Below are 20740 nucleotides of genomic sequence, written 5' to 3'. Positions count from 1 at the left end.
GAACCATGAGCCTGATGCAAAACCATCGGAATATTTGAATAATTAGATAGTGCACAATCAGAATTTAGACAAGCCATCTATCAATTGGCAAATATCAAGAAGATTTTACAATATTCGATGACAAATATTTCTCAGCTCCATCCTAGAACAAACATGGGTAGTTAAGGACAGGGAAATATTTGCCTGTGTTCTCAAGCCACTGCAACTCATTTCATTGGTTAGGGTATCTCCTAAAGTCCTCTGTTTGAGGACTGAGAAGAGGAGAAGGATTCTGTTATGAGTATCATGGGAATTGCCGTAACCCAGCCCTTCCCCTGATATTATGATGATGTCACTTGATGGGGTTAGTAGTAGAATCAAAAATAAAACACTTAACAATCCATACTTCCTTGTTGTCAATTTTGGTCAGTGTGGTTAAAGAATGGCCTTCATTCTTGGTGGAAGCGGCAAATAAGAAATCAGGGCAGTTATGCAGTATACTTTTTCACTACTGAACCATTTGGGAAAAATACGATGAAGATTTCAGTATGTTGAACAAAATACTTCAGGAAGTAAGCAAGAGCAATTGAACTTGGGAAACATAGCTAGATCAAAAAAACAGCGTTCTCTGGATGGGAATTAAACTTTGTGTAAATTTGTGGAATAATCCAGATTTGAAAACAACCTTAAAGCTGAAACTGGAAAGGATAATAATCTTAAAGAAATTTGAATTCAAATGTATGTGCCTCATTTAGATATAAGACTATAATGAGGACCTTCCTGCTTCCCATCTCTCAGTTATTTGTTGCTGATCTGTTAGTCTGAAGTACTGAATGGACTGAATATTATTGTGAAAAAAAACTATACTGATAAACTTTATTGGCATTACAGAGTAATATGCATCCTTTCCAAACCACAAACTCATAGCAGGCTCCCCTTTTCCAACCAATTTAACAAAAGCAATGGATTAATAGCATATTTCTACTACCAATACTGTGTAATGCCTAATGGCATTAACGTTATCTGTAAAAGTAAATACAACCTGATATAAAACTAAAGGTATTTCTATGATTATTGATTTAGCTAGTGGAAGAAAATTAAAAGAATGTAAGCAATGGAAAACTCTATCAAAAATTGTGTACTAGTTCATAGTTGAAATGTTACTTAAAATTAAACCCCACAGTGAAAACCCTGCTGTGATCACTCAACAATTGCATAAAAACCCACTTAGCTCTCCCTAACAAAATATCTCAGATGGAATTGGTAGAAAACATATCCATGATAGCATTCTTGATAAAATATTACATGATCGTATCACTGGAAAATACAGGGCTCAATGTCTGGTCGGTGCAAGAGAAAGAAAACAGATTTTCAAGGCACCCAGGAGCAAAAGATTAAAAAAATATGCTTACAACTATTGATTGCAAATTAATAATCAATCTTAGTACAGCAAATTTGGTGAGTAGATGAGTCTGAATATGACAGTCTCCATGGTTTAATTGCCTGTTATTGCTTATTGACAAATCTTGTGAAAAGAATGAATACATATTAAAATAAAACACCACTGCCATAAATGCAACCCAAACCGGTTTGGACTGCTTAGAATTGAGATTGAAACAGAGAAAAACACCATTAAGAAATTGGAACATAATAGTGTGGGTATATCAAACACATTTTTTGAGGCAAAATTTACTTGAACATTTAAAAGGTTAACATTGTAAAAGAATGCAGTCTCGGAGGTGAGTTTTATTTAATACAGGTGTCCCCTGCAGACATACTTTATTGATCCCATGGGAAATCGGGTTTCGTTACAGTTGCACCAAACAAGAACAGTGTAAAAATATAGCAATATAAAACCATAAATAATTAAATAATAATAATAAGTAATAATAAGTAAGTTATGCCAAATAATTAAATAATAATAAGTAAATTATGCCAAGTCCTACATTAGTAAAACCATATAACCATATAACAATTACAGCATGGAAAGAGGCTATCTCGGCCCTTCTAGTCCGTGCCGACACTTACACTCATCTAGCCACTGTTGAATCCATTTTACTACTAAAGTGTAAAAGACCTACATTAGTAGCCTGTTTTCGCATTACAAAGAGGATTTTTGCTTATACGAATTTTTTTCCCCATATAAATTAATGGTTCTTCGCTTGACGCCATTTCAGCTTAAGAAAGGTTTCATAGGAATGTTCTACCTTTGTAAGGGGGAGGGGAATGTGTATTATAAGTCACATTCAGTGGCTTTCAGTACATTTAACTGCAACATGTATAAAAGCACCATTTCAATAAAGGGAATCACATTTGACAAATGGTTTAATGCAAATCTTAAAAATAAATGATGAATTTAGCAGTTGATTTACAGATCTTTTCTGGGTCTCACCAACAGAGCAATATACCCGATTTACTTCAACAGAAGTAAGCGACAGCATGATTTACTTCAGCAATAGTTGTTAATCTTCAACAGAGCAACAGAAGAGTTTTGCTCCATTTTCTCTTGAGCTGGATACGTCAGAAAGAGTTAAGATGGACAACATCAAAAAGAAATTTCAAAAAATCAAACGGATGCTAATGTATTCATTTATCTGAATAATATCTCAAACATGCCTGTATTGAGCATTTTTATGGAATCCTGGAAGTTATAATCAATCTCCTTGATCTCACACAGAACCTTGGAAAAATACCCTTTCAATCAGATAAAAAGCAATTTTCAAGTTACCAGGAGATACAGGAACAAGGGCATTTGAACCTACTTGCTGATACTCCCTCTCCCCTCCCCTCCTACATTCAAATCTCTTACTATCTTTCCTTTCAGTTAGTCCTGATGACGGGTCTCAGCCTGAAACGTCTAAAATAAAAAATTGACAGTGCTTCTCCCTATAGATGCTGCCTGGCCTGCTGCATTCCACCAGCATTTTGTGTGCGTTGCTGATACTCTATTCAGATGTTAAAAAAAACATTTGGCCTCAGTGCTCAATTTACCAAAGTATGAATAACAAGTGTTCAATTCCAAAAGTGTGAGTGATTGCCCTTGGCATTAAAGGAACACTTAACTACATTAGGCACAAATGAGATGACATAAAACTGATCAGTGATTATCAGGAAGCTCTCCAACAATTGGAGTCACAGACAAAGGAAGATGGCTATGGTTTTGGAGGCCAATAATCTAGACTAACTTTCTCAGATGAGTCCTTCTTTCTTCAAATGGTTCATAAGTGATTCAACTCCACAATAAGATCAGAACAGTGACTGTACACTTATGACTTTATTTTCTTCCATTCATAATTAATGCAAGCTTCCACCTGCCTACAGCAAGATCTGGACATCACCATGTTTGGGCCATGCCAAGCAACATTCAAACCATACAGATTCCAGAAAATACAGATACACAAGAGATTCTGCAGTTGCAGGTAATCTCAGGTAACTCACACACAATGCTGGAGATCAGACTGCATTCACTGAGGCAAATGAACTGTTATCATTTCAAGCCAAGGCCTTTCATCAAGATTAGAAAGGAAGGGGACAGACATCCGAATAAAAGAAGTCCTGATGAAGAGTCTCAGTCTGAAACGTCAACCATTCATTTCCCTCCATGGATGTCACCAGACCTGCTGTACACCTCCAGCATTATGCGTGTTGTTTAAGAACATTCAAAGTCATTACTATCACCACTGAGCACATCCAGTAGAAGCACTGCCACAAGAAAGCAGCATCCATCATCAAGGACCCCCACCATCCAGGCCTGCTCTTTTCTTGCTGGGGCCATCGGGAAGGAGGTACAGTACAGGAATTTTGGTCCAACACCACTAGGTTCAGGAGCAATTAATTACCTTTCAACCACCATGCTCCAGATCCACTGTAAAAAACTTCACTCACCCTAACATTGACTCCACAACCTATGGAATCACTTTCAAGCACTCTACAACTCATGTTCTCAGTATTATTTGTTTGTTTGATTGCTTGTTTATTTTTTGTATTTGCATGGCTTGTCTTCTTTTGCACATTAGTCGTTTCTGTCTTTGTTCTACTGTGAATACTTGCAAGATAATATACATATACTGGTGATAATATGCACCAATATCAAAAGAAATTTGATAATAAATTTACTTTTGAACTTTAAACTTTGAGGTACAATTAACTTTAATGGTTAATTGCAGTGGTGTGTTGTGAAGTCATGTTGTCATCACTAACTTCAGACATAACTAGACTAACCATATAATTACTGTGACCACAAGAGCAATCAGATGCTAGGTATCAATGATGAATGGTACATCTCCAGTTTTCCAAGCTCCAAAATCAGCTATAAAGCAGGAATCTACTGGAATACTCTCCCTGAGATATAGCTGCAACACCGAAGAGAAACAATACCCCCCAAGACAAGAAACCTATTGGATCAGGGATCTATCTACCATCTTAAACATTCACTCAATCTACTTGTGGTACAAGGGGGCATTGGATATCTTGCAGAAGTTCCCAAGTCTTCTTTAATAACTCCTCCCAAAACCAGCAACATCCATAGCCTAGATGGTCAAGAGCAGCAGATGCATGATAATAGTGTTAGCTCCAAGATTCCTGTAATTCACATACCAGACTGACTTTTCACTTTTGTCATCACTTCAGCATTATTAATTTAAAGTCTGCAATTTCAGTCTTGACAGTACTACATTAATATCATTATCATATGAACTGCAGCAATTTACTGAAGCCTTCCCAAAGGCAACTAATGATGGACAATAAATTCTGACCTTGTTAGAGATAGCCACAGAATAAATTAAGATAAACATCTGAAATAAGTTGAATACTTTGATTTTCAAGTGATCACAAACTTTAATGAACTGCAATATTGGTGCTTTGAAAATCCTACAACCAAGATGCAGACGCAGGTGTATAGAAGGCAATGCTGATTTTATATTTCTAAACTAAAGGTGGTCACACAATATTTATCTCAATAATGCATGATCTTAAATATAGAAGAATAAGAGCAGATAAGGCAAATACAGCATACAGATAGATAACATCTTTATTCTACTGAATTATTAACAGATCAAAGTATATTATATTTATTAATGCCAATAGATCACATTTTAATGCCATATACATCAATTATAAAGACAGAATGAATAAGCATACATTTAATCAAAACCAGTTTCCCCAAGGATACATTTTTAATCAGAGCTTTTGCATAGTTACTAGTTTTCATTAATTGTTTCTTTAAATGGTAAACAGGTCAGTACATACTGCATGCCTGCATAGGATGCATGTGAATCTTAAAGCATCCAAGCTTAACAGTAAGAATTCTTGTTCTACTCTATGAATAAGGCAATAACTATTTGTCAGTACAAAATAAAGGCAACACACGTTTGAAATACATCAGGATAACAGTAAATTTAGTATTATTTATAATACTGTATACTTCACAAAACCTTTACTGCAAGAACAACCAGCTTGAATAAATCTAGCTTGTCATCACACATACCTGTAGAATATGGCTTCCCAAATTCCGTTCAAACATATTGATAGCGATGTTACTTGGACTTCTCCTACGTTGTGTTCCTAAAGCTAAACAAAACAAATTAATAAATATTAAAAGGTTTAATTGAACCACTGGTAATAACCACAATTTACAGATGTTAACAATTCTACTTTAATCTCACAAAACAAGAAGTTTATGTCCACCTCAAAAAAGGTAAGCAGAAAAATAATGGAGTACATTATTTGATAATCCTGTTGGCCTTCTCATAAAACAACATAAATACTGAATACCTTTACAGAAAATAATTAAATTTGGAAATAACCAGATTCTGTAACTGAAGTAAATTGAGATTTACCACATAAAGCCATTATAGCCGGAGCTTTTTATTCATCCTTACTCATATTGTAATCAAATGCTAAGAAAAAATATGCTCCCATGCTCAAAAATAAGTCAGTTCTCAGTCCATTTAGATTCAAAATTTAGTTACAAAAATTAATCCTTCAATTAATATATTCCCATTCTACAAAGATAGTTGAATATTACAAGTAAGAGCAAACAGCAAAGTTGAGGCATTTGCAAATTTCTTGAGCCTGAAATTCTGACTGGATGATCCCTTTGCGCCTTCTCCTGGGATTCCGACTTCACAGAAACTTGTCTTCTGGCCAGTTTGATTCACTTCATGGATATCAATGTGAATAGATGTGGCAGAAGCTCTGGACCATGTTGACATCCAGCTGCACTGTGAAGTGTTATGTTCCCAAATTAGCTATATTCCAACCAAGCAGTCCTGTGCATCTACAAAACTGGCATCCAACTGACAAAGCAAAGAATTGTTCATGTATATCCAGTATACACAATGTAGGCAAACTTCAATATAGTTAAATACTAGTTCCATTCAACTTGCGATCACCAGACAAATAATAGGCACCAACTACTTAGCAACCTACATTAATAAAAACATAAGAAATAGGAGCAGGAGTAGGCCATCCAGCCCATCAAGCCTGCCCTGCCATTCAATAAGATCATGGCTGATCTGTCTGTAAACTCAGCTCCATCTACTTCCGTTTTCCCCATAACCCTTAATTCCCCTACTATGTAAAAACCTACCTTACTGTTTCTTAAATATATTTAGTGAAGAAGCCTCAACTGCTTCCCTGGGCAAAGAATTCCACAGATTCACCACTCTCTGGGAAAAACAGTTTCTCCTCATCTCTGTCCTAAATCTTCTCCCCTGAATCTTGAGGCAATGTCCCCTAGCTCTAGTCTCACCTACCAATGGAAATAGCTTTCCTATTTCTATCTTATCTATTCCTTTCAAAACTTTGTATGTTTCTATAAGATCCCCTCTTATTCTTCTGAATTCCAGAGAGTATAGTCCCAGGCAACTCAATCTCTCCTCATAGGTTAACCCCTTCATCCCTGGAATCAATCTGGTGAATCTCCTCTGCTCTGCCTCCAAAGCCAGTATATCCTTCCTTAAATATGGAGACCAGAACAGCAGACAGTACTCCAGGTGCGGCCTCACCAGTACCCTGTATAGTTGGAGCATGACCTCCCTGTTCTTGAATTCAATCCCTCTAGCAATGAAGGCCAACATTCTATTTGCCCTCTTAATAACCTGTTGTACCTGCAAGCCAACCTTTTGCAATTCATGAACAAGCACTCCCAACTCCCTCTGCACAACAGCATGCTGCAATGGTTGTCAGTTTGTTCTGACACTGGATCACATTATTACTTTGCTTTAAAAAAGATGAATTCCAGGTGTCAGATGACAGGAGCTGACTACGTATATGAGATTGGTATCAAATGGTAAAATTGTAGTCCATGAGACCAGATTCCTAATCCAGTAGTCTTATCTGGATTCAAATCTAGACTATGAGCAGAATTAGGCCATTTGACCCATCAAGTCTGCTTGGCCATTTCATCATGGCTGATACATTTTTCCTCTCAGCCCCAATCTCCTGTTTTCTCCCTTTATCCCTTCATACCCTGACTAATTGAGAATCTATCCACCTCTGCCATAAACAAACCCAATGACTTGGCCTCCACAGCTGCCTGTAGCAACAAATTCCACAGGTTTACCTCTCATTGACTAAATAAATTCCTCCTTGTTTTCATCCTAAAAGGACACCCATCTATTCTCAGGATGTGTCCTCTGGTCTTAGACTCTCCCACCATAGGAAGCATCCTCTCCACATCCACTATCAAGGCCTTTCAACATTCCATAGGTTTCAATAAGTTCACTCCTTATTCTTCTGAATTCCAGATAGTAGAGACTCAGAGCCATCAAACACTCCTCATATGACAAGCCTTTCAAACCCGGAATCATTTTTGTAAACCTTATTTGAACCCTCTCGAATGTCAGCACATTCTTTTAGATATGGGGCCCAAAACTGCTCACGATAATCCAAGTGAGGCGTCACTTCACCAGTGCTTTATAAAGCCTCAAAATTGCATCCTTGCTTTTATATTTTAGTCCTCTCAAAATGAATTTGACTTTGTCAACACTAACTAAACCTCTAAATTAACCTTTAGGGAATCCTGCACAAGGACTCCCAAGTCCCTTTGCACCTCAGATTTTTGAATTTGCTCTCCATTTAGAAAGTAGTCTACGCTTTTATTTCTTCTACCAAAGTGCACAACCGTGCAGTTCCTGACACTGTATTCCATCTGCCACTTCTTTGTCCATTCACCTAATCTGTCTAAATCCTTCTGTAGCCTATTTCCTCAAAATTACTTGCCCCTCCACATATCTTGTGTTGTCCACAAAGCCTTCAATTCTGTCATCCAAATCATTGACACATATGTGGTCTCAATACAGACCCTTGTGGAGCACCACAGGTCACTGGCAGCCAAACAGAAGAGGCTCCCTTTATTCTCACTCTCTGCCTCCTGCCAATCAGTCAGTGCTCTAACCATGCCTGGATCTTTCCTGTAATAGCATGGGCTCTTAACTTGTTAAGCAGCCCCATGTGTAGCACCTTGTCAGAGGACTTCTTAAACCAAGTACACAACATTTACTGATTCTCCATTGTCTTTACTGCTTGTTATTTCTTCAAAGAATTCTGATAGCTTTGCCAGGCAAGATTTTCCTTTAAGGAAACCATGCTGACTATGGCCTAGTTTATCAAGTGCTTGCAAGTACCCTGAAACCACATCCTTAACAATTAACTCCAATGTCTTCCCAACCACTGAGGTCAGATTAACTGGCCTATAATTTCCGTTCATGTGCCTCTCTCACTTCATGAAGACTGGAGTAACATTTGCAATTTTCCATTCTTATGGAACCATGCCAGAATTAATTGTTTCTTTAAAGATCATTTCTATTAACTCTACAATCTCTTCAGCCACCTCTTACGAATCCTAGGGGGAGTATATCATCTGGTCCAGGAGACCTATCTACCTTCAGACCTTTCAGTTTTCCAACAACCTTCTCCGTAGTAATGGCAACTACACACACTTCTGCCCCCGGCACTCTCGAACTTCCAGCATTGTGTCTTCCACAGTGAAGACTGATGCAAAGTACTTAGTCAGTTTATCTGCCACTTCCTTGTCCCCCATCACTACCTCTCAAGCAATATTTTCCAGCAGTTTAATATCTACTGTCATCTCTTTTTTATACTTAATGTATCTGAAGAAACTTTTGGTATCCTCTTTAATATGATTAGCTTGTTTACCTTTGTTTTCCATCTTCTCATTCCTTATGACTTTTTAGTTGCCTTCTGTTGGTTTTCAAAAGCTTCCCAATCCTCTAATCCCACTAATTTTTGTTCTATAGTGGGCCTTCTCTTTGGCTTTAAGGTTGGCTTTGACTTCTCTTATTAGACATGGTTGTGTCATCTTCCCATTAGCGTACTTCTTCCTCTTTAGGATGTATTTATCCTGTGCTTTACAAATTGTTCCCAGAAATTCCAGCCGTTGCTGCTCTGCTGTCATCCCTACTAGTGTTCCTTTCCAATAAATTTTGGCCAACTCCTCTCATGTCTCTATAATTGCCTTTATTCCACTGTAATATTAATACATCTGACTTTAGCTTCCTCTTCTCAAATTGCAGGTTGAGTTCTATCATATTCTGATCATTGGCCCTTTAACTTAACCTATCAAATCAATTCTGTTTCATTGCACAACACCCAGTCCAGCATAGCTAATCCCTTAGTAGGCTCAATCACGAGCTGGTCCAAAAAGCCATCTTGTAAGATTCTAGAGGATCTCCCTCTTGAGATCCAGCACCAACCTGATTTTCCCAATCTACTTGCATACTGAAATCCCCCATGACTATCGTAACATTGCCCTTTTGGCACATGTTTTCCATCTTCTGTTGTAATTTGTAAACAACATCTTTACTACTATTTTAGGGTCTGTATGTAACTCCCAGTAGTCTTTTTACCCTTGCAGTTCCTTAGCTCTAACCACAACAATTCAACATCTGCCTATCCTGTCACCTCTTTATAATAATTTGATTTTAATTTTTACTAACAGAGCCACACCACCCCCTCTGCCTACCTGCCCGTCCTTTCGATACAATGTGTATCCTTGGTTGTTATGCTTCATGCTACAGTCTTCTTTCAGCATGATTCACAACTAGATCTCGCATAAATTAAGATACCTGTACCTGTTAAATGTCACTCATGAGAGCATTCCAGATGTAATATATGTTTTATTCATATTTTTGGTTCTTGTCTTCAAAGGCAGCATTTATTGTCCATCCCTAATTGACCTTGAGAAAATGGTAGTAAACTGCCTTCTTGAACCTCTCCAATCATTTTAATGTAGAATAGAATTCCAGAAATTATATCCAGCGATCAGGAAGGAGCAATAATATAGTTCCAAATCAGGATGCTCTGTGACTGAAGAGCCTGCAGGGAATGGAGCCTATCCTATGTTTTGGAGGTGTAAGTGCAGGGACTTGTAGCTGGAACACTGTGCATCACTGTATGCTGGAGTGTAGGGAATTAATGTTTAATGTGATGGATCGTCGGAGTGGACTGAGAACAGGCAGAGGTGAGGTTGAACGGGGCACGACAGCGCAAGCGCGTGAAGGTCAGCCTCTGAGATCAGCGGGGGAATTTTAAAAGCGAGCAGAGGCTGAATACGAGCTTCACTCCAGGTGAGGTAAGGCCGGGTAAGCTCCTTTAATTAATCTAGTTAACTTACAAGTCGGTAATGGAGGCAGCAGTTAGGGCAGCTGAGTGCTCCGTTTGCAGTATGTGGGAAGTCAGGGTGAGCACTGTTGTCCCTGATGTCCTGCAAAAGGTGCATCCAGCTGCAGCTCCTGACAAACCTTGTTAGGGAACTGGAGCTGGATGAACTTCGGATCATTCGGGAGGCAGAGGCAGAAATAGACAGAAGTTTCAGGGAGACAGTCACCCCTAGGAGTCAGGAGACAGGTAGCTGGGTGACTGTCAGGAGAGGGAAGGGGAATAGACAGGAAGAGCAGAGCACCCCTGTGGCCATTCCCATCAACAATAAGTATACCATTTTGGATACTGTTGGTGGGGACGACCTACCAGGGACAAGTTGCAGTGGTTGCATCTCTGGCACTGAGACTGGACCATCGGCTCAGAAGGGAAGGAGGGAAAAGAGGATAGCAGTAGTGATAGGGGATTCGAAAGTTAGGGGGACAGATAGGAGGTTCTGTGGAAGAGATCAAGAATCCCGGATGGTCTGTCACCTCCCTGGTGCCAGGGTCCGTGATATCTTGGATCAAGTTCTTAGTATTCTCAAGAGGGAGGGTGAGCAGCCGGATGTCGTGGTCTATGTATGGACCAATGACATGGGTAGGAAGAGTGAGGAGGTCCTGAAAGGTGAGTTTAGGGAACTAGGTGCCAAGTTAAAGGACAGAACCTCCAGGATAGCAATCTCAGGATTGCTACCAGTGCCACGTGCAGGTGGGTTTAGAAGTAGTAAGATAGCACGGATCAACACGTGGCTGAAGACATGGTGCAGGAGGGAGGGCTCCAGATTTATAGATAATTGGGCTGTTTTCCAGGGAAAGTGGGACCTGTTCTGGTGGGATGGTTTACATCTGAACTGGAGGGGGACAAATATTCTTGCAGGTAGGTTTTCTAGAGAGGCTCCAGTGGATTTAAACTAGATACAAGGGGGGAGGGGAAGTAGAGTGTGGGAACAGACCGTATGGAAGAAGGAAGAAAATGAAGATAGTAAAGTTGCTTGCACCGTTAAGAGATAAACAGAGAGGAAGAGGTGGAGACTTTCTTAAATGCACTTATTTTAATGCTAGGAGCATTGTAAGAAAGGTGGATGAGCTTAGAGCATGGATTGATACCTGGAAATATGATGTTGTAGCTATTAGTGAAACATGGTTGCAGGAGGGGTGTGATTGGCAACTAAATATTCCTTGATTTCATTGCTTCAGGTGTGATAGAATCGGAGGGACAAGAGGGGGAGGTGTTGCGTTGCTTGTCAGAGAAAATATTACAGCGGTGTTCAGGCAGGATAGATTAGAAGGCTCGTCTAGGGAGATTATTTGGGTAGAATTGAGGAATGGGAAAGGTGTAGTAACACTTACAGGGGTGTATTATAGAACACCTAATGGGGAGTGAGAATTGGAGGAGCAAATTTGCAAGGAGATAGCAAATACTTGTAGTAAGCACAGGGTTGAGATTGTGGGAGATTTTGATTTTCCACACATAGACTGGGAAGCCAAAAGGGATGGATGGTTTGGAGTTTGTAAAATGTGTGCAGGATAGTTTTTTGCAGCAATACATAGAAGTACCGACTAGAGAAAGGGCAGTGTTGGATCTCCTGTTAGGGAATGAGGTAGGTCAGGTGACGGAGGTATGTGTTGTGGAGCACTTCGGGTCCAGTGATCACAATACCATTAGTTTCAATATAATTATGGAGAAGGATAGGACTAGACCCAGGGTTGAGATTTTTGATTGGATAAAGGCTAACTTTGAGGAGATGCAAAAGGATTTAGAAGAAGTGGATTGGGACAATTTGTTTTATGGGAAGGATGTAATAGAGAAATGGAGGTCATTTAAAGGTGAAATTTTGAGGGTACAGAATCTTTATGTTCCTGTTAGGTTGAAAGGAAAGGTTACAAGTTTGAGAGAGCCATGGTTTTCAAGGGATATTGGAAACTTGGTTCGGAAAAAGAGAGATACCTACAATAAATTTCGGCAGCATGGAGCGAATGAGGTGCTCCAGGAATATAAAGAATGCAAAAAGAATCTTAAGAAAGAAATTAGAAAAGCTTAAAGTAGGTATGAGGTTGCTTTGGCAAGTAAGGTGAAAATAAATCCAAAGAATTTCTACAGTTATATTAATAGCAAAAGGATAGTGAGGGATAAAATTGGTCCTTTAGAGAATTAGAGTGGACAGCTATGTGTGGAGCCGAAAGAGATGGGGGAGATTTTGAACAATTTCTTTTCTTCGGTATTCACTAAGGAGAAGGATACTGAATTGTGTAAGGGAAAGGAAACAAGTAGGGAAGTTATGGAAACTATTAAGATTAAAGAGGAGGAAGTACTGGCGCTTTTAAGGAATATAAAAGTGGATAAATCTCCAGGACCTGACAGGATATTCCCTAGGACCTTGAGCGAAGTTAATGTAGAAATAGCAGGGGCTTTGACAGAAATATTTCAAATGACATTAGAAACGGGGATGGTGTCGGAAGACTGGCGTATTGCTCATGTAGTTCCATTGTTTAAAAAGGGTTCTAAGAGTAAACCTAGCAATTATAGGCCTGCCAATTCGACATCAGTGGTGGGCAAATTAATGGAAAGTATTCTTAGAGATGGTATATATAATTATCTGTATAGACAGGGTCTATTTAGGAACAGTCAGCATGGATTTGTGCATGGAATGTCATGTTTGACAAATCTTATTGAATTTTTTGAAGAGGTTACGAGGAAAGTTGACAAGGGTAAAGCAGTGGATGCTGCCTATATGGACTTCAGTAAGGCCTTTGACAAGGTTCCGTATGGAAAGTTAGTTAGGAAGGTTCAATTGTTAGGTATTAATATTGAAGTAGTAAAATGGATTCAACAGTGGCTGGATGGAAGATGCCAGAGAATAGTGGTGGATAACTGTTTTTCAGGTTGCAGGCAGGTGACTAGTAGAGTGCCTCAGGGATCTCTACTGGGTCCAATGTTGTTTGTCATTTACATTAATGATCTGGATGATGGGGTGGTAAATTGGATTAGTAAGTATGCAGATGATACTAAGGTAGGTGGCGTTGTCGATAATGAAGTAGGTTTTCAAAGCTTGCAGAGATTTAGGCCAGTTAGAGGAGTGGGCTGAACAATGGCAGATGGAGTTTAATACTGATAAGTGTGAGGTGCTACATTTTGGTAGGAATAATCCAAATAGGACATACATGGTAAATGGTAAGGCACTGAAGAATGCAGTAGAACAGAGTGATCTCGGAATAATGGTGCATAGTTCCCTGAAGGTGGAATCTCATGTGGATAGGGTGGTGAAGAAAGCTTTTGGTATGCTGGCCTTTATAAATCAGAGCATTGACTATAGGAGTTGGGATGTAATGTTAAAATTGTACAAGGCATTGGTGAGGCCAAATTTGGAGTATTGTGTACAGTTCTGGTCACCAAATTATAGGAAAGATATCAACAAAATAGAGAGAGTACAGAGAAGATTTACTAGAATGTTACCTGGGTTTCAGCACCTAAGTTACAGGGAAAGGCTGAACGAGTTACGTCTTTATTCTTTGGAGCGTAGAAGGTTGAGTGGGGACTTGATAGAGGTATTTAAAATTATGAGAGGAATAGATAGAGTTGATGTAGATTGGCTTTTTTCATTGAGAGAAGGGGAGATTCAAACAAGAGGACATGAGTTGAGAGTTAGGGGGCAAAAGTTTAGTTGAAGTGGTAGAGGCAGGTTCGGTATTGTCATTTAAAGTAAAATTGGATAGGTATATGGATAGGAAAGGAATGGAGTGTTATGGGCTGAGTGCAGGTCAGTGGGACTAGGTGAGAGTAAGCGTTCGGCACGGATTAGAAGGGCCGAGATGGCCTGTTTCCGTGCTGTAATTGTTATATGTTATATGGATGAGGAAGTAACCAATCATCTTAATGCTTCATTGGTGATTTCTCCATTCGATAGAATCATGAGCGGGGACAGTAAGGGATAATTACACACAGTTAAGTTCCAGTTGTCATGGCTCTTATAAAGCAGCAGTCCTTGCACAACCTGACCAAAAAAACAGATTAAGGCCAATAATTTACAATTAACAATTAATATTTACACCATGCAACAGAGCCATGACTGTCCACTTGCTTTTTCCATTCACTTCCCAACAACATCCAGGACTTGTCACATAAATACAGTGAATAAAGGAGCAGAGAGCAGGCTCTCAGATGGGTGACTCACTTCCAGGCACATACGGAGTGTGAAGGAATGCTTTCCACTTGGCTGGATGACTGCTGCTTGAATTACTCTGAGAGAGCTTGACATCATCCAAGTGAAACAAAAAGGCTGTCTGCTTGATCAGTGGCCTGTTTTACAGAGACATTTCATCCCTCCTCCACCAGTATATTGTGACTGCAGTGTGTGCTATGTACAAGATAGCTGTGCACTGCAGCAGGTCCCTAAGACTTTTGCAGCAAACCTGCAGCCTCATTTCCCTCCAGAACAATGGCTGAAGGCTCATGGTAACATAAGCCACCCAAATGTACTTTAATAGTCCATATTACTTTCACCCATAATGCCACTGCTTTTTCATTGAAAAGACAACATTCCTCCCAAAATAAAAAAAAGGTAGTAAAAACTTGACAAAATACTGCAGCATTTCAGCAAGTCAGGCAGCATTTGTGGAGGAAAATGAGCAGTTGATGTTTTAGGCTGAGACCCTTCATCAGGAAAGGAAGGGAAGTGGGGCTGAAGGTGGAGGGAAGGGAAAGGAGTACAACACAGCAGGTGATAGGAGAGACCAGGTGAGGGGGAAAGTGGGTGGCTAGGGGAGAGGGGGATGAAATAAGAAGCTGGGAGGAGATAGGCGGGAAAGGTAAAGAGCTGAAGGAGAGTACAGTAAACCATGGAAGAAGGGAAAGTAGGAGAAGTACCAGAGGGAGTTGATAGGCAAACCAAGCAGAAGAAAAGGGGTAATGGAATGGGAAATGAAAAGAAAATGAAAAGGGTAACCAGAATGGGAAATGGAAAAAAGAGAGAAGGAAGGCAGGGAGAAAAATGACCAGAAGTTGGAGAAGCCAGTATTAATGTCATCAGGTTGGGGGATACACAAATCGAATTTGAGGTGTTGCTTCTTCAACCTGAGTTTGGCCTCATCATGGCAGTGGAGAAGGCCAGGGCCAGACATGACAGAATGGGAATGGGCAGTTTAAATTGAAACTGGGTAGCCATAGGTAGATCCTGTCTTTCACAGTGGACTGAGTGAAGGTTCTCTTCAAAGCGATCCCCCAATCTGCGTCATTGCACCAATGTAAAGGATGCCGCAGCGGGAGCACTGAAAACAACAGACTCGTGGGTTTAACCCCAACAGACTCGTAGGGTAAAGGTTGTGTCATCTGGTGCCCTGCACGGTGTTGAGGGCGGCGGTGCAAGTGCAGGTGTAGCACTTGACATGCTTGCAGGGATAGTACCAGGAGGGAAATCAGTGGGATGAGCAAGTGGACAATGGAGTCACATAGAGAACAATATGGAGAGTCGGGGGGGGGGCATAGGGAAAGATGTGTTTTGTGCAGGATTTCTTTGGAGATGCAGGTAGTTGTGGAGAATGATGTACTTTACGCAGAGGCTCATGCTGTGTTAGGTAAGGACAAGAAGACCCCTATCCTAGTTATAATGGCAGGGGTGTGGTGAACTACATATACCTGTCTGGACACCCCCCCCACCGCTGACTGCTCCTGTGGCTCCTTCCACAGACCCCTGTATAAAGGCGATTGGAGGCACTGCTCCTCCCTCAGTCTCCAGGATGTTGTGTAATGGTCTCTTGCTGCTGATAGTGCTCTCTTCCAGCTAATAAAAGCCTATCTCTCGCCTCATGTCTCCGAGTGTTATTGATGGTGCATCAAGTGGAATGGGATGAGAACAGATATGCAAGAAATGAAGATGATTGTAATGAAGACAGCATCAATGGTAATGGAAGGGAACTCGCATTCTTTGAAAAAACAAGACAACTCAGATGTTCTAGAATGGAAAGCCTCATCCTGAGAACAAATGTGGCAGAGACAGAGGAACTGAGAGAGGGGATTAGCAATTTTACAAGTGATGGGGTGGGAAGATTCAAGATAACTGTGAGAGTTAATAGGTTTGTAAAAGATGTCAGTGGACAGTCTCGAGAGACTGAGAAAGGAGAGAGGTTGCAAAGGTGGACCATCTGCATTTGAGGGGAGGGTAGAAGTTGGAGGCAAAGCTGATGAAATTGAAACTTCATTGTACTTGATGCAGCATAATTGAGAAGCTCAGCAGAATTCAACACAGCAACATAATTTTACTTTTGTTCAGAAGAAAATTTTTACAAATAAGTCCAAGAATCTGCAATTTCATGTTTTATTTTCAATCTGCACAATCTTAATAGCCTCTGAAAATAGGGCTGTTAGTTTAGAGTCAATATGCAAGCAGATTTATGAACCACATCAAAAAAACAATTTTTGCTTTTATAAAGATTAGTTTTTTTGTCACATGTACCGAAACATTGAAACATACAACAAAATGTGTCATTGTGCGACAACGATCAATATTATCTGAGGATTTGCTGGATGCAACCTGCCAGTGTTGCCATACTACTGGTGTCAATATAGCATGCCCATAATTTACTGAACTACCCATACATCTTTGGAATATGGGAGGAAATAGGATCACAGGGTCACAGGGAGAACATACCAATTCCTTTCAGATTGAGGCAGGAACTGAATCCCCATCTTCTGATCACTGGTGCTGAAAAGTGTTTCATTAACTGTTAAGCTACCATGCCACCCTAACATTAGTGGGATGTCACAGTAATGTATCAGTTAGTATAACCCCTTAGTGTTCAGGTTGGAGAGAATTGTGAGTGGATATCCAACCACTTCAAAAAAAGTTTCACTAATCTTGCAAGCTCAGTGCAAACCATTGACCTGCGCAATCTCCAAAGTCACCGAAAGCGTCTTCAATCATCAATTCAGAACTAATGGAATTACTGAGTCCCCTTGGCCAAATGCTCTCAATCTGCAATTTTTAATGACATATGCTGACCCAATTGCACCCTGCCTCAAGCCCCCAATTTTTCTCATAATCACATGTCAATAGTTCCATACATATCAGTACCAGTCAGTATTCAACCTTCTCATACATAAATTTACAATGAGAGCTCTAAGTATTTAAGCAGCCTGTTTAAGGCTGTAGGACTGTTTGCCCATTTACAGGCCTATCTGAAGAATGTATCAGTGGGGGCCTCAGGCACTGAGGAAGCAGCTGAGGTATACATACACACAAGTGATTCTGCATATGCTGGAAACCCTGAGCAAAACACACAAAATGCTGGAGTAACTCAGCATGTCAGACAGCATCTATGGAGGGTCATCCTTGCCAAATGACTCCTTCCACTGTCAGAGGAAGTACTCCCTGAATCTCAGTTCTGTCCATCTACAGCAGGGGCTCTTAACCTGGGACAGATTCCAGGGGGTCCATGAACTTGGATGGGAAAAAAATACATCTTTATTTTCATTAACCACTAACTGAAATTTAGCATTTCCTTCATATATGAATGTAGGCAACAAACCTCAGCAGTATTAGCAGTACCTGTGACTTTGTCACCAAAAGGTCTTTGTTTGTTATATTATTTGTTAAAGTTTTGCAAAACTGGACTGTTCAAATGAAAATTCTTAACTCTCCATAGGGCTGCAAGGTCTTTTGAAATACCACGTGACTTCATGCACAACAATAGTCTAATTCCAGGAAGAACATAACACCCGAGCTACTGCTACAATCCTTGTGTCTATCTGAGTATCATTAAATATTAAAACTTTGGAAAAATTGTAAATTCTGCCTTATTTTACTTGGCATGCAAATTTCTTGAATATCTTAAACTTAACTTAACATACAGGTTACTTATTCCTTTGCTTATTTATCAAACAAATTACTTAAAAAACCATACAAAATATTGTTTCAAAACATGTCAACTGAATCAAATATTTTATTTTAGATATATTTATTTTATATCATTTGCAGACCCAATTTCATTTCAAATGTCCAAGAAAAGGAACTCAGTATTAAATGGTTTCACTTGCATTAAGGGGCATGGCAAGACACTTGGAAACACTTCAGAACTCTTTCAAAAGTCATTTCAACATCGATGGCATTAAAGTTCAACCACAAATTCACAACCCTTTTCTTTCTGATATGAATTGTATCGAAGGTGTTGATCTAGCCAAAGATGAACTCATTGATCTTGGCTCAAAAACTGACTTCAATTGGAGTTTAACTCAAAAAGCCTTGGTGAATTCTGGCGTTTTTTGAGAGAAGTGTATGCTCGCCTTGTATGGAGTTATGGAGGGTGTAATTTCATTTTCAACAACATATCTTTGTGAATCATGATTTTCAACATTTGTGACCATTAAGACAAAAAAGAATCGAAATCAGTTGGATCTCTAATATGTCATCGGTGTAGCTTTGTCAAAGACTGCCCTGCAGTTCATTGCTCTTGTTCAAGCTAAAGAACAAAAACCTTCACACTGATGCCTTTAAAAAAATAAAATTTAATTTTAACTTGCCTATATTTTAAATGTACTGCCTTGTTATTTAATGCATTAATAATGAAGCATATATATTACTATCACAGATCTGTCTTTTTAATATGGTGCTAACTGTATTTCAATATAATTGATTTATTTTGTAATCCTGCATTACTCTAAGAAGTAGTCCATAGGCTTCACCAGCCTGCCAAAGGGGTCCATGGCATAAAAAAGGTTACTCCCTGATCTAGAGGTACCACAGCCACCAATTACAGGGAAAATGCTGTGAACAAAGGCAATTGTTGTTCTTGGCTTTCATAGATTTGATAAAGCCATTTGATATAGTTGATGCACCATCAATAACTCTCTGAGACGGGAGGCGAGATATCGGCTTTTATTGACTGGAAGAAAGAACAAGCAGTAATTGACCACCATACTACATCCTGGAGACTGAGGGCAGGGCTCAGGCCTCAATCACCTTTATACAGGGGTCTGCGGGAGGAGCCACAGGAGCGGGTATATGTAGTTCACCACAATAGTAGACCACCAAGCTCTCAGGAGTATACAATCAGGACATGGCTGTCCTGACAAGTACTTACGATTACTAAGCCTACTGCATGATAGCATGTCAGCCACAGTACTCAGTAACAGTGGCGCTGAATCTGAACCCTTCACTGTCAGGACAAGAGTCAAACAGGGCTGCATGATTCAATTGAAGTAAAGACCAAAAGCCATTACACAGGGAAAGAGGGAGAGAAAAACACACACACACATATCATGGTGACAATAGAAGCAAGCTAACAGCATCCTGAACGAGACTGAGTCCCAGATCTGCTCCCAGAGCAACCAGAATAGGCCAAAGCCAAGCCTCGGTCCCTGGTTCATCACACCAGTGAAGCAGAAATACACAGCAACCAAATCATTTCTCAGCACTGCGGAGAAAGGAATAAACATTCGTGGAGAAGTCAGCGAAATCAGATCAACACTCAGGCTTCCAGTCTATCTGGGCCAACATTTGAATTGTCTGGCACCTGCATCCCGGTGCTTTGTTATGCCCGAAGAAATTCTCAATCTCATTAAATCAGCCCAGCACTTGGAGCGATTCAACCTTGCACTGTTAGGTGGATGGGTGTCAAAACTCTTCCACATTGACACCCCTCCAAATCACTCACTCCATCTCTGACACTGATACAAACTCCATCTGCTTCCCCTGCTCGAACATGAACACATTATGCCTCAGAATGCCCCAGGATGGCTCATCCCTTGAACCAGCCTTATCTCCCGCCTGTCTCCTTCCAATGATAGTTCACTATAATTTTCTTCAATAAAGATGCAATAAGTAACTTTCCAGTCAAATCTCTTGCTTTATGATTTATCAGTAAGCAGTCGCACATCTTCTGCAGCTCCAGCGTCAACCAGGAACATGGACAGCATCTCCCCCACAATAAAGATGGATAGGTCACGCCATTCAAATGTCGAACTCGTGCGTCCACAAACAACTCCTTTATTCCCATTTGGAGCAAGGTCAGTGAGCCCCTGTGGGCAAAGACAACATCAAAATCTGCCTGAACAAAATCAACATTACATCTAAAAACTGGGAATTTATTGCATGGGAAATATCAAATCT

At 40.0% G+C, this 20740-nt stretch overlaps 1 protein-coding gene across 6 annotated transcripts in view; it reads right to left on the bottom strand.

Moving 5' to 3' along the window:
* The window catches only part of LOC132384850 (neuronal PAS domain-containing protein 3), a 1097971-nt gene that overhangs the window by 616874 nt on the left and 460357 nt on the right, over positions 1–20740 (bottom strand). For all 6 annotated transcript variants that reach the window (XM_059956437.1, XM_059956446.1, XM_059956483.1 and 3 more), the window contains one exon: positions 5465–5547. In XM_059956437.1, the coding sequence (XP_059812420.1) occupies positions 5465–5547 (83 nt within the window). The remainder of the gene's footprint in view (positions 1–5464; positions 5548–20740) is intronic.

This window comes from Hypanus sabinus, chromosome 2 (assembly GCF_030144855.1).
Source record: "Hypanus sabinus isolate sHypSab1 chromosome 2, sHypSab1.hap1, whole genome shotgun sequence".
NCBI classification, from domain to species: Eukaryota; Metazoa; Chordata; class Chondrichthyes; order Myliobatiformes; family Dasyatidae; genus Hypanus; species Hypanus sabinus.
This window is presented reverse-complemented; position numbering and strand designations above follow the sequence as displayed.